General features: G+C 36.4%; 1 protein-coding gene across 5 annotated transcripts in view; it reads right to left on the minus strand.

The window, feature by feature from the left end:
• The window catches only part of ETV1 (ETS variant transcription factor 1), a 99720-nt gene that overhangs the window by 37670 nt on the left and 46838 nt on the right, over positions 1–15212 (minus strand). For all 5 annotated transcript variants that reach the window (XM_019623865.1, XM_019623862.1, XM_019623864.1 and 2 more), the window contains 3 exons: positions 12921–13050; positions 10329–10517; positions 6075–6322 (listed from right to left, as the gene is read on the minus strand). In XM_019623865.1, the coding sequence (XP_019479410.1) occupies positions 6075–6322; positions 10329–10517; positions 12921–13050 (567 nt within the window). The remainder of the gene's footprint in view (positions 1–6074; positions 6323–10328; positions 10518–12920; positions 13051–15212) is intronic.

A 15212-nucleotide genomic window follows, 5' to 3' on the forward strand; every position in this document is an offset into this window, starting at 1 on the left:
TAAATCAGACAAAAAAAGTTGAGAACCATATGACTTCATTCATATGCAGGATGTAAAACTGAAAGCAACTAAGGAACAAGACAAATAAATGAAGAAACAAAAACTCTTAGACACAGACAATAGTTTAGTGGTTACCAGAGGATAAGGGGGTGAAATATACCATGATGGAAGAACTGACTCTGGGTGGTGAACACACAATGTGATATATAGATGATATATTAACAGAATTGTACACTTGAAACCTATATAGTTTTACTAACCATTGTCACCCCAATAAATTTTAATTAAAAAGAAAAAAGAAAATGTATATGCTAAATAAAAATGGATATATATTTATAATTGAAAAAAAAACAACATTTTATAAACTCTGCAAGGGGAATCCTAAGCAATGCTTATTAGAAGTAACATTAGGAATTACTTCCCTACTGACCATACTGTTTAATTAAGATGAGTACCCACCAACAGAGCAAAACACAGAATAGCATTTACAACATATAAACTTCCTCTTTTGCTATTTCAGAAGCCCAAGGGTATTTAACTCTCTTGACTAAAGTGCCAGTTTGGGCCTACGTGAGTAACACATATACTGGTCAGCTCTGACAGATGAAAGTTACATGTATTCCTAGTTTTAACATATTTAACATGAGGTAAATGTTTTTCAGTATTTATTTCATCATTTCTCTGTCTATACATAATTTTTCGACATGCTAAGGACAGTTAATCATTCTCTAAATTTAAAAGTTTGTTTACTGGCCTTCATCAAAGTCCCAAAAAGTATGTGGGGAACTTAGGAGGGGTTGCTTGCGTGAAGAATTAAGGAATTTTAAAATGGAAGATAAAAAAGGGCCATTTTATTCTTCCAAATGAAAGCTTTTCTTACATCTGTTTTATACATTGCAGTCTCTCTTAAGCTTCCTGGTGAAAAATGGCTCAGGATGACAAAAGTTTAAAATGACTACTCCGGTTAAATGTTAAGCTATCAAGCTATCAGGGGTTTTAACAAAGAGTGAAGTCCAATAAGAAAGCTCAGACAAACTCAAAGTTCATTTAATCAAAGACTTTTAGATCTGGATGGGCCATTAATTTACCACTTTTCCTTCTAATTATTAATTCAGACTTTTCCAGAAGAACTGTTTAGGAAAAGTCACATCCTCGACAATCTCAAATCTTGACAATATATATTTTTAAATGGAAAATAGAATGCAACGCTAAATATCATTTGAGGTCCTATATTTTCCTATCTTGCAACATTGAATACCTAACAATTAACATAAAATTTGGGGACCATCTAATGTGAAATGTACACCTCAAGATTAGGAGAAGCATATCCTTCGTCATAGTACAGATACTGTTATTGCCTTGGATCATACAGAGCTTTTTAAAACCATAGAAAAATGTTAGTCCTAAAATTAGAGAAAGGGACCAATAATGTATGTAACTAATAATGCGTTAAAGTACTTTATTTTGGATCATTGCATAGAAAGACTGTGAACTGTGCACTAAATGAAGAATAAGAAAAACCTGGTTCTAGTTTTGGCTGTTTCACAAAACATGGATGTAACTGATGATACGTTAACTTGATATATTCTAGATTCAACTGAGATGTGGAGAAGAAATTTGAACTAGGTAATCTCCAAGAGCTTTTATCAGTTTAAAGATTGATAATTCTATGAAACAACTATTTGCGCCAATTTTTCAAATTAAAATAGTGCTAACATTTGTCACCACATTAGTATGTTACATGCCTCCAAACGAAAGGAGGCCTCCCAGTACCCGCAGGAGTAGCCATAAAAAAATAAAATAACCTAAAAAATACAAACACATTTTCTTCTGGAAGCACATGTCAGCTCTCTCCTGTGCCTTCTACTTCTCCTTCTCTCCCCAAGCTCAAGGTAGGCACTTTCCCCCATTTTTTTATTCCAGCAACATTCTTCATGTCCCTGAAAAATCTCCTTTCCCGTCTTCATTCCCAGCTCTCAGGTGATTACTCTAATTAGTTTAAAAGATGCCTCTCGGTCATGAAACTTTAGTTTCATTTGTCCATCACCCCTTTAAAATACTACCCTAAGCTATCAAATTAAATAAGTAAATAAATAAAACAACAATAATAATTAATAATTAAACAAACAAAGACAATCAACTAGCATAACTCTAACAACATGGCATTAAGAATAGTCAAAATATTTGTCTTATGGCTCATTCTGAACCTGCAAAACCTCATAGCGAGCATGAAATAGGGAAAATAATCACAACTCGATGGAAATACAGCCCTGCATAAGGTACTCCAAATTAAGCACTCAACGCCTATTCAGCTCTTTTTATGTAGTCAGTTGGCCCTAGGTGTAAGAAAGAGAAAATTACGTTGGATTTTTTAATTAACCAACTAACCAACCAAAAAATCTGTGTACTGCGTGCACTGGGCTACAGAATAAGAAGAAGAAGAAAAAAGTACTAGATGTAATTGAACTAGTTAGAATTTAATATCATCATACAATCACAATCACATTGTACAGGTTCACCAAATTGGCTCCAACTATTGATGTCTTATCTCCTCAGTGTCTTCTGATCCAAGTTCTTTTTTTCTCTTTTCCTGAATAAAAATTTCTACTCTACTAAGATAATATTTTGCATTTTTTAACTTAAATATTCGGGAGTTGAAATTGCATTCCTGTAATTATAATTATCACTAATAGGCTTTCCATTTCCCATGTCATAATTAATGTCAGGCTTTATTAGAAGTATAATCATGCTGCTTTTTCACTTATACAGCTTCTTTTATTTTCACAACATTTACGTTATATTGAATTAAGCAATAGAGAGTTCTGGTGGCCTTCTGAAAGGACAACCTTTGATCACAGATGCTGAGTAAACTAACTGTGAAACATTTTGTACATTGTTTTCAAATCACATCAAATATTTCCTAATGTGCTATTTGTTCGATATCAATAAGTGAACCAAGAAATCAATGATTCAGTGATAAATACATTAGATTTCCTATAGAGTTTATTTAATATGATGTCAGCAACAATGAAGGAACTAATAACAAGAAAACAAAATATCTGGATATCATACTTGTTGACTACAATGTATGACATATACAAATGTGTCAACTTAATTGCTGCAATTTGGGGGCAAAAATGCAGTAAAGTACATTTTGATACCCACTGATTAATTTTTTTCATAGGCCTTTGTTACACTGTTATTACAGTTCTTTCAGATCACATCCAGAACTTTACTAGTCAACTCTTCAGGCAAAACAGAACTGTATCCTATTTGCAATACTGAAATTAAAACTCAAAGGTGTTGTACAGCTTTAGCAATTTGAAATGTAATTTAGAGGGGAGAAAAGTACATAAATTAACAGTTTCTCAAATATACAAGTATTCTACAAGATATGTTGTATACTTATAAAAGAGATGCCCTATATACTTTTAAAATAGGGTACTGGACTGTTATGGGCTGAATGACCCTGCCCCCCAACATTCATGGATGAAGCCTGAATGCCCAATGTGATAGCATTTTTCAGGTGTGGGCTTTGAGAAGGAATTAAGGTTAGATTAGTTCATGAGGAGGGGCCCCCATGGTGGGATTAGTGCCCTTACAAGAAGAGGAAGAGAGACCAGACCTCACTCACTGTCTCTCTCCACCATGTGGAGACACAGTGAGAAAGCGGCCATCTGCAAGCCAGGAAGAGCGCCCTCACTAGGAACTGAACCTGTGTGTCCCCTTGATCTTGGTCTTGCCAGCCTGCAGAACTGTGAGAAATAAACGTCCGTTGTTTAATAAGCTTCCCAGTAGATCGTATTTTATTATAACAGCTCTAGCTCAGACGTGGACTATGCTTTTAGTTTAGAAGTGACTGAATTTGTGCTTTTGAGGGTCAGACAGTGACGGACTAGAGTTCCTATTAGCGTGAACCATAAATAATGCAGTTAAATCTTACAGCAGCAGCTCCTATTTTTTGCCCTCATTGGATTATTTAAATCTCTTCTTGTTTGGTCCACATCTTCTCAAGAAGTTACACATCCTCAACACCGTGTTAAATATCTTTTTATACAGAATATAAATATGAGGAATATATAGGCAACCACACAGTCGAGAAAATGGCTTCAATGGTAAACATTTCTAAAACACACAAAGAAACTTTTTAAAATGCTGTGCTCTGCAAGTGCTTTTGAACCAATTATTTGAGCTATTTTTATATGATTTCCATGTAAAGTTTCTTGAAATCATGGTGAATTCAAAAAACTGAAGCAAAGTAAAATGTGGTTTAGAGAATAAGGATAACATCAGTTAACAGGATTTGAAGTTTACAGAGAAAAATGAATCCTATCTATAATAAGGTCCATTGTAATTCAGGGTTCTTAATTATGGATATAAATTATAGAAAACATAAAAGGTCCTCAACTGAAACCACTATAGTCCATTTCAGGATAGTCTCCAAATTACAGGGCTTGGAGCAAAAGAATTCAACTAAAGGCCCTCACACCATACGTTTAAATGCTTTTCATTATAAACAAGCCAAACAAACTGATACATATGTTCTCTCCTACTATTCCTTGAACATATGTCATCATCACAACCTGCAAGGCTGGGTCACATCTGGAATCGGGGGAAATCTCTAAGGTTAGCACTGGAATAGGACGGTGGGGGGGCCAGCTTCCAGACTTCAGGTTTCAGCATACCCCACTTCCTGCCTCTCTGCCTATCACTCACCTCCACATTGTGCTGTACCGTGGGGGCCTTGCGTGTAAGCACATGAGCTCCATCCTCACCCTCTCCTAAACAGATGTCCCTCAGCCACCTCCTTGGACCTAGAAGCACACACAGGTTCAGTGTGTTCTGCCTTCAGAAAATTGGGCCTGGGAGGAACCTGCTTAGGCCCTGAAGAGAACTCAGGGCCAGTTGGGCAGGGAATTCATGAGTCTTAGGCAGCTGGTGCACGTTCTAGAAATGGAGGCAAGGCCTCCGAGTGGGCAATTCCTCTCAGGCCTTTGAACCTCTTGACCACTGAGGAAGGGTGGCTAGAGGGAGACCCTCTTGCCAAGCTTTTAAGGGCAATTCATAATAAATCAAGTAATTTTATGCAAGTTGGAAACTGAAGACCCAAAAACAATACTCTTTCCTCAAGTAGAACTGCTACAAAAATTTAGCAGATTTACTCCTAGAAAAGCAATAGTTGCTTCCTCAAAAACATCCATCTATTTTTATCTAAAAAAAAAAAAAAGACAATTACATTGTTTTCAAATATTCCCAAATCCACAACCATCTATTGACCACAGTTACAATGTTAATATTTTATAAATACATGGTGTCCTTCTTATAAGCATTAGCTTTTATTTCATATGTTAAAAAAAAATTCCTGTGATATCTGAAAAGCAGCTGCCCTGATTTTGAAATTATAACAGGAGAAACAACACAAATGAGGTAAGTAATTCATCTAAGGTTTCAAGGTCAAATTTAGTGGTAATATTTGCAATAGATTTAAAAGTTCCTTTCAGGAAAACCCCCCTTTCCATCTTGATATCCAACTTTGTGGGCCTTTCAAATGGCTCGGTGAGTCTAAAGCGAAGCCTCTCTGAATAAACCATAAATCTTTATTATTGTATTCCTCTCCTTATATGTAAGGCTCTTACTTCTGAAACCTTGGAATATTGCCACCAGTAAAGGAAAAAAACAAACAGTTATCAGTAATAAGTGACCCAGGACAGAAGAATATTACTTTCTTTAAACACTGTTATTAAATAGTGCTGTAGTAGCAAAATAGAAAATAAAGCCAGAACCCAGAAAAAATTACAATGTTACTCTCTTGGGCAGAGCGTGTGCCTAATTTTACAAATTGTACTCTCTTTTGGACTGGTTTCATTTCTACACACTATTTCAACCATTGGCTCATGCCAAAATGGTTTGAACATCCCACCCTTGACATATAGAGAAAGATTCAAAGAAGAGATACAATCAGAAAGATTACACACACACAAAATGTCAGAAGCCACCCAGTCGGATGCCAATACCAATCAGAGCGAAAAGCCAGTGAAAAGATGTCTTAAATGTAACTTAAAGCATGGGCCTACCTGAATCATACGCAAAATCTCTGGGCTCCTGTTTAATCATCAGAGGAGGGGGGAAGCTTTGGCTGGGCGCACCGCCAACCATGGTGTTGTGTTCATACACTGGGTCGTGGTACTCCTGCTTAAAGCCTTGAGGCGGGAAGGGGATGTTTGGCTCAGACATCTGCCGTTGGTACATGGGACGTCCTTCCCTTGGCATTGTCGGCAAAGGAGGAAAGGAATTACAGGGTTCAGAAAGCTGGCGGCGAAATCTGGGAAACGAGAGAGCATGTTTCAGATAAAATAGTAACAAGGAGTACTCTTTAAAACATTGGTACCATGTTTAACTATTTAGTTGGTGAACATAATACCAACTAACGGAAGTGCAAATCTTTAACAAAGACTAGATTTCTGCCTCTTGGTTCAATAGCACTGTGTATCTTAATCATAATATGACTTGTGCCCCCCCCTTCTAATTAGCCCCTTGCAGAAGCATTTGGTACATTACAATAAGTTAATGGTGTGCTTTGAGTCGGGCTAGGAGAGCACTGCACTATTTTGAGAAAATACATATGACAGCAAAAATAACCAATTCTAAATCAGTTGAATCATTTTTTTCAAATTTCCATATTAATAGAGGTTCTCAAATAATTATATACTAAAAAAAGAACAGAAAAAAAAACCAGAAAGAATTTGATCTCAAACCGCATCCTCTATCTTCCTATCCTGTTACCAAAATAATCAACAAACCAATGAACAAATACACCAATCAAATAAAAACCAGCTTAGTGGTTTTCATTCCCTCACCAACAGTTACTGAGGAAGCAGGAGAGGAATGACACTCTTCTCAAATGGCCAGGGCTCTGAAATCTTCAACAGTGATCTAAATAGCATGGTATTCTAGTGATAAATAAAACTGGGAAGTAGAAAGGATAATCCAAGCTGGCTTTTAAAAGACCATTTATTCACTGTCAAACAGTAGCACACAACACACTGCCTTCCAAAAGCTTCAAAAAAAAAAAAAGATAAGATTGATAAAATAAATTTTAAAATATACAGCAGCCCTCCTCCACAGGCGGAAATGACACATATGTGTTGCATAGATTTGGGACAGGTCACGCTGTTAGGATATGAGGAAATTCTGAGGCCTTGGCAGTAAGCGTCCTTCTTGGCTATGCCCTGTAAGGACTGACTAACCAACATAATCGTTGGGTTCTGTGTTTCTCTCCCATACTATCATTGACCTACCACAAAGATGTGGATTAATTAAAGATTTAAAGGTGCTCTAAAAAATGCCCAGGAGTGCTTAAAAATATCCTATCAAACATGACTATGAGCAAATACAAGCCTATTAACTCCCCTCCCCCACACTAAAAGCATTCTGGAGACTTTAATTTGAAAGTTAACATTTAATTTTGGTAACGTTTAATGAAAATAAGGTAAACGCTAAAGAATTGCAAAGCAGTTGCTTTAGCATTTCTAAGAACACTCCATCCTGTGTTTTAACTCTAGCCTCACTGGCTGCCCTGGAAAGCACTGACATTCCACCTATACCTGCATAAAATAAACTTAGAAACTTGAGTATTGCAGAACTGTCAGGCTCCCCGGCAGGGCATCCATATACCTTCCCTTGCTTATTTCATTAGTCAAAATAAGGAAACAGAAACGATCATGAAGAACTGTCAAGGAGTGAATCAGAAAATTGAAACTTGAAGGTAAAATAAGACAGCAGCTCACTTGTGAAGCCTTAAAAGGAAGTTAACAATACTTATGCTAAAAGCTTTGTAAGGAATCAGCCATTTGTTTTTAATGAATCAACCTGATTCCAGTTGGCACGTGCTGAGGACCATGTTATCTATCAAATACACACGCTTCATAGGAAGCTACACGTTGTTGGTACCAGTCTTATGAGCTGCCCACTGATTCTAAAGCGACAGTGACTCAAGAAGCTTCTGGAAGAGAGCTAAAGGTAAGGAGAGCATGCTGATGAACTCTGGAATAAAGAAAAACAGCATATAAGTGGTGGGGAACACTGAGAAAAAAAGACCAGGCTCCAGCACAGCGGGTTCAGGAAAAAGTGCCAAAGGGCTGGCCTGAGGAGCAGAATGAGCCTGAGGAAAGGAAGCAGGGTGCAGCCCAGTTGGCCACAGAGCATTCCCAGAGTGAGGTGGGGTGCCTAGGCTGGAGGGGGCTATTTGGGGAAAGGATCTGTTCCCAGAGCAAATTTGCCATTTATAACTGAGGGACTGTCATTTGTTGGCTGGAGCCCTCCAAGAAATCCTCCTCAGAAACATACGGCTCCAGAGATTTTCCTGGGATTGGCCAGCTGGTACTGTCCTCAAAACACAATGGGGGGGCAGTGGGAAAAGACCCTGAGCTTCCCTCTTACAGTTCCGGACCGGCTGTTCTCAGTCTCAAATATTTGACTTCAAGTAGAGAAACTCAAATGGATTTGGCTAAAGCATTTCAAGTTAGGTCACCTAAACACAGGCACGCTGCTTGTTCAGCAGTCACCTTCCAGAGGGAAGAACTATTCCGCACCAAGAGCAAATCGTACAATCTAGAATCTCGGCACTCATTCGAAAAGTGAGCGACTCGGGTATCAAGAACTCTGGGAGTCACCAAACGTGGACAAAATAAAACCTGCTTTTTTGTTCAAACTCTTTTTCCCTCTTAGCCCCGCACAATGTGCATCTGTTTGATGACCCACCCTGCAATAAGATTTCTTTCATCTGGATTTACAAAACTGTTTACACAGATGCACAAACCATTATGCTCTGACAAGGTCTGAAGTTTACAGGGTGAGAAGGGAAAGATAATAGGAACCATTTAATAACTAAAGCAAAGGAGGACTTGGTGATGGAAACCAAGGTAGAAATGATACGGCTTAGTTTCACATTGGAAAGAATGCTTTCATCTTATGCCTTCACACCAAAAGACAGTTACTGAATTTGAGACTGAGTCACATCAAGCAACTTGTAAAAAGCAGATCTGAGTATTCCCTCATTTTCAGCAAGTTGCCAGTGACACATCTTCTGGTTTCCTCTGCTGATCTAGAGAATTTCTTCACCCGAGTTATTTTTATAATGGTGTGTCAGAGCTGGTTTGCACTAGCTTATTGTTAAAGTTTCAGAAATTCTGCGAGTCCATTGTTAAACAGCCATTATTAAGAAGTAAACTATGTCAATTACAATTTTTAAAAATATATATATATATATTAAAAACAAAGGCAATTAACACTCTAAACTTATCACGTCCTATTTATCACACTGTATTTTACTACTAATTACGTCCTTGAGGTTATGACTGTAGCATCTGTGCAGTAGAAATACTACACAATGGAGTGCTACTGCATGTCTCTTTCCAATTCCACATTCAAGGTTGTCACATTGGTAGCTTGGAATCGACCATGGAGCTAATGTTTACATCACAGGCTCATCAAATGCTCCACACGTGTATCAGGTCTTTCGGATTTTCTCCCATAGAGCCTGTTGTTAAACATTTACCAGCAGACCACTGGCTCTACATAAGCACAGGTAGAAGGGGAAGGAAAGATACTGTGTGTCATCAACCTGTGTTTTAAGCTGTATTATCAAGACCTCTAAAGGTCCCCCAATATTTTGTCTAAATATGAATTAACTCATCTCTAGGAATCAAGAATTACCCACCACAGCATTCTCCCTAGCTCCACACTCTGGTTCTTGCCTTTCTCCTTTCTAAGTAATAATAATTCGGTCTCTATTGCCTTAACTTTTTATTCTCAGTGTCCAGGGTCATGCATCTGCTGACATTAAATATTCATCACTTGGAAAGGGTGGAAAATGGTTTTAATCCAAGTTCTGTTCTGCAAAACTGTACCGCTAAACCATTCAATACAAGGTAAAGAAACTAATTCCGAAAGCCACCTACTAAAATTTGTCTAACTTTATAGAACAAGTACACACATATGCTCATAAAAATGGGATGATCTGATTTAAAGTTTAAGTGAAGCAATTTAATTCAGGCAAAGCGAAAGGGAAATGTTCAAATGTCAGTATATAGATTAATTTCCCATTTTAGCAATAAATTTAAATGTTTATCAAAGGAATGTTTATAAATGACCTTCTCCACAAATTACTACTATAGATAGAGCAAGGTCTTTCTAAAAATATTTTTCACAGATGAGCAAAATTAACATGCTCACCTTAAATCTTGCATAGGTCATAGTAATAGGTAATAGGAATTTCTTCCCAGAGTACTAAAAACAGTTTTTACAATAACAGTGTTTGCTGTGTATACCTGTGGTCCATGGGGTAGCTGCTGTCTTGCATGGACTGCGATGGAGGGAGGTGAGCTGGGAAAGCGCGGTCTGGTTTTGGAGTGTGAGTGGAGTTTGGAGATGCATGATGTAGCGGAGACACTGGAGTGCTAGACGGTGTTGGGGGGCTGGAGGGCCTCATTCCCACGTGTGGCTTCTGATCATAGGCACTACCCAGGGAACGAGAGAGAGAGAGAGAGAGAGAGAGAGAGAGAGAACATTTGTTTCTTTGGAGCAATTAAAAATAAAAAAAAGAAAGAAAAGTTCTAACCCAAGGAAAGAAACACACATTTTAGCCTTAAGTCATCAGGCAGTTAGAATTTTATGTTTTTGGTTTTTGTAATTCTAGAACATGTAATCTTAAAAATCATGACACTTAGACTAAAAATAGGATACTTAATATATAACCTGGTAACAGCATACATGAAAAAATGTACATATTTTTAATACATACACAAACAACTTAGTATAAGAAAAATCACTGTCTACGAAAGTGTTATTATTTCCATCTGTTCTTGGTATGTCTCCTTGAGCAAACTGGACAGGCCTTTTCTACATCATTAAATATTTCTGGTATTATAATTCTTCTACATTAAATTAGATTTTACAACAAGAAGAGACATCAGTTAAATAAAATGGAGACCATACCTGGCTTGACTTTGTGGGAGAATTTTAAGAAGGAGATGCTATTGCCTTATTTTCATATAAAATAAATGATGCTTGGCATTGACTTCCTCACATGGGATAATAAAAATCAATGAGGCAAATTAAAATCTCTCTGATATATTTAAACATTCTTGGAGTATAAGAATAAGTACAAAATAATGTTCTTAAGAACAAAGTCCTATTGTCACAGTCTAACTTCTAAGCACTCACAAATGAATAAAACAAGGTTATGTATTATGAATTTCAGTTGATTTCCTATGTGTAGCTTTTGAGAATATGAGTTAACTAATTTTTGTAATCTAAAAAATATTTTACTAAAACAAGTTTTACTTAAATTCCCAAACCAAAGGATATTTCTAGGTTAAAATACTGTATTTCTTTGTAAAATAAAAAGCATTCATAAATACATACTTTTCTTTAAAAAAAAGAAACATTTTTCTTTTTGCATTGGCTTATGTAATAATAGTCTGCTGCTCCATTTATATAAGAGAATTACATCCAAGTGCAAAAATACTTCATAGAATTGAAGGAGTATGTGCCTCATAAGTCTACTCTTGCCTTAAAGTCAATAGTACTTATATAAAAACATTATATTTGGCTCTTCTTATTTTCTTTACCAATATTTCTAAATGAGAATCTATTTCATTTATAAAATGGTTCACCTCTCTCATTCCCAAGTAAAAAGTAAAAATGATACATCTTTTGCCCTGGGACATTATTTTTTTCCCCCCATGAAATATGGTATTTAAATTGTTTGCATAGAGAAGGAGAATATAATCCATATTTCACTGTGGGAACTATTGGTCCCCAGGGAGAACTTCAAAATATTCAGGCAATTCCTCTACTGTTAATTGAACTGGCTCATAATTTCAACTCTGGTGAACCTCCTAGGAAAGCAGACATAAAAGACAAGTTTGCGAGAATAAATAGTAATCAAATATGCAAGCACTGTTCAGCTGCTAAGAGACTGCACAAATCTAAGTTTCTTGCATCTTATATATAAAATATCCTGGATATAGAGAGTACAAGTAGCAAACATATGAATAGAAGACCTCTTTGGGTCATAATGTACTATGAACTTGAATCAACATAACTTATAAAGCTGCAAATATGTGTAATCATAAATTTAAGGTTCCAAACTAACTCCTTTTAAGAACTAAGTTTTTACTATAATTGAGAGCAATAATACTCAGTATACAGAGCCAACTTCTTCCTTATGCAATTAGAGGCCAATATGAAAAATAGCAGAATGCAATTTACTATGAAGGGTTTTTAATGAACATATATGTTATCAAATTTTCTAACAAATGAACAATATACTTTTACTGCTCCACCCTTTATTATCAGAAGGAACACTGGCTTTTTAATAGATAATTGCCTCTAAGGAGCCTGATTCAATCCTAACTTTATTGCAATTGTCCATGAATGCATCTTATAGATCATCTGCAAATCCTGTCAGATAACTAATGTACTGCTGAGACCTGCCAAATGTTTCCATGTTTTTTCCCCCTATAAACTCCATCTAAAGTGCATAATGCATTCATTCTAATGAGAACTTTCAGTAGCTGCTCAGGCCAAGTAAGACCCCTCTTTTCAAACCCAAGATGCATCGCTACAGTAGGAAAGCAACCAACAATGTGAATGAAAATTATTGCTCTAAAATTATTCTAAGATATTTTTATTGTTTTACTATTTTTCATTAATAATAATGAAATAACAATAATACTGTGTGATCAGATGGTAAATGGCTCTTCGGAGTTCTGCTAAACATACTCATATTATCTAATTAGCTTGTTATATACTGAAGGTATAAGTCTTATAAAATATAACTTGAGATTTTATATTATTCTGGACTTTTTGTTTCTGTAAGAAGCACCATCCTCTATATATACACCTGATTGCTTTACCTGACATTGTACAGGCACTTTTCTCCATAGCTGAATTTAAAGGGCTGTTCTTGACTGCAGGCTGAGCCAAGTTCTGAACAGGGACTGTGGGGTTCTTTCTTGATTTTCAGTGGTAGGCCATGAAAAGCCACTAGAAAACAAACAAAAATAACAATAAAAATGAAATGCAGTTAGGGATTAAAACTATTAACCTGCTCTACTTCTCTTGGTTAAAATGTCATTAAAAATTTCATATTAACTTACGTATATAAGAAAAACACATCTGATGAAATTTCCTGGAAAATTTTAGAAAATTCTCCATATACTCCTGTTCTGTTTTTGCTGTCTAACAAAATACATGCTTGAGGGCCGGCCAAGTGGCACACTGGTTAAGAGCTGGCTTGGGACGCCAGCTCTGAGCAGCAGGGCCCCAGTTTGGATCCTACATGAGAGCCAGTGATGCTGCGCCCTCTACAGCTAAGATGGTGAACAACAGTTCAACCTGGAGCTGGGCTGCCGTGAGTTGCCGGTGATGGCATAGGCTGCAGCTCCTGCTGCAGTGGGCTGTTATAAAGCTACCATGAGCGGCTGGCAGCCAGCGTGAGCTGCCAAGAGCCACTGTGAATGGCCATCCAGTGGCCGGTGACCGATCTGCCTCACTCGGGAAGAGCGTAATGATAATACCAACATGGGCCAGTGAAGTGACATCCTCCACAACTAGATTGAAGAACAAAAGGACAGCAACTTGTCTGTTCCCCTTCCCCGATTCTCCAACACTGTTCCCCTCCCCCAACTCCCCAATAAAATCTAAAAAAATACTTGCTTGAACTCTTTCTCATTATTTAAAGTGAATCACTTATAATTTGCTTAGCTGATTTTAACAATTCTAGAAGCTCATTTTTCAGAAAGTACATTTTGAAAACATTTTAGAAAGGTTTCCAGTGATTAAAGCAGAAAAAATACAACAAATTATACAAGAATTAACGGAAGATTGGAACACAGTTTTAAGCATTACTGAAAGGAAAATATCTCAAATCCATCAATAGTAATGGTTTAATGGAATGACAACTGAACTAGGAGAAAGAAAATCCAGGTGTAAGTCTAGTGATTAACTGATGTCAATTTGGGTAAAAAAACTCAATATCTTTGAGGCCAATTCTCATTTATAAAATAGAGGTAAAAATACATGCCTACCTACTTCCTGGAATTATGAGGAAGAAATGTGAGAAATATGTGAAAGTTGTTACATGTAATCTATCATAAAACAGTTATTCTCTATTGAATGATATTTTGTCCTTTTGAATGTCTTACATGTGGTTATATTTATATTCATTAATTCAATGCAAAGAACATAAAATATGAAAGCTAAAAAACATGTATATTTGAAGAGAATCATAGCTTTGAAAACAATAAATAAATACTCTGTATTTTTTATTCTTCTATATGAAATTGAAAAAAATAGCTATTAGAGATCCTGTCAGAATAATTAAAGCTTTAGTATAAATGGGAAATCGGTAAAAGGATAAAGCAGAAATGAAAATGGATTTTATTGTCATGTATAATATTCACAAGTATGACTAATCAAGGGATAAACATAAAAAGCACACACGTTCTGGAAATTTATAGTAACTACTATAAAAACTGGAATTAAAACAAAATATTAAGTCTGTATTCTATGAAAATATGAAAAGAGAAACCTTATGGTTTGTGATACCATTCTATCTTGATTATATTATGGCATAATAAACTTGTGCCTGTCTGAATGTCATACATAATTTTAATATAAGAATTTGGTATCAAGAACTACCAAGCTATAGGAAAATAAACGCTATTTGTTTGTACATGTGCATGATTTTAGCAAAAATTGTTGAATGGTACTCAAAAAGCCATCTGAAACATAGAAAACAAATTTGCCTAAGAAACAAATTTCAACTAAATCAGTTGTTTAAGGAAAAGTTAATAAATAATAATAAAATAATTTCACTGGGTGGTCTGTTTCAAAGTATTTTCTTAACGTAACGGGTGTTTCATATTCCTTTTCACTGTAGAGAATAGAGGGATAGAAAAAAAGGGAAAATTGCATGTGTCTTCATATGCCAAGGTTCATTAACTTTGCCAAGTCAGAAAGTTGTAATGTATTAACCATTAAGATAGAAGAGATTTGGGCCGGCCAAGTGGCGCGTTGGTTAAGAGCTGGCTTAGGACGCCAGAGGGCACCGGTTCGGATTCCACATATGAGGGCCAGTGACACTGCCCTCTGCAGCTAAGATGCTGAACAACAGCTCAACCTGGAGCTGGGCTGCCTTGAGCTGC

Source organism: Hipposideros armiger, unplaced genomic scaffold, assembly GCF_001890085.2.
Source record: "Hipposideros armiger isolate ML-2016 unplaced genomic scaffold, ASM189008v1 scaffold_568, whole genome shotgun sequence".
In the NCBI taxonomy this organism is placed as follows: domain Eukaryota; kingdom Metazoa; phylum Chordata; class Mammalia; order Chiroptera; family Hipposideridae; genus Hipposideros; species Hipposideros armiger.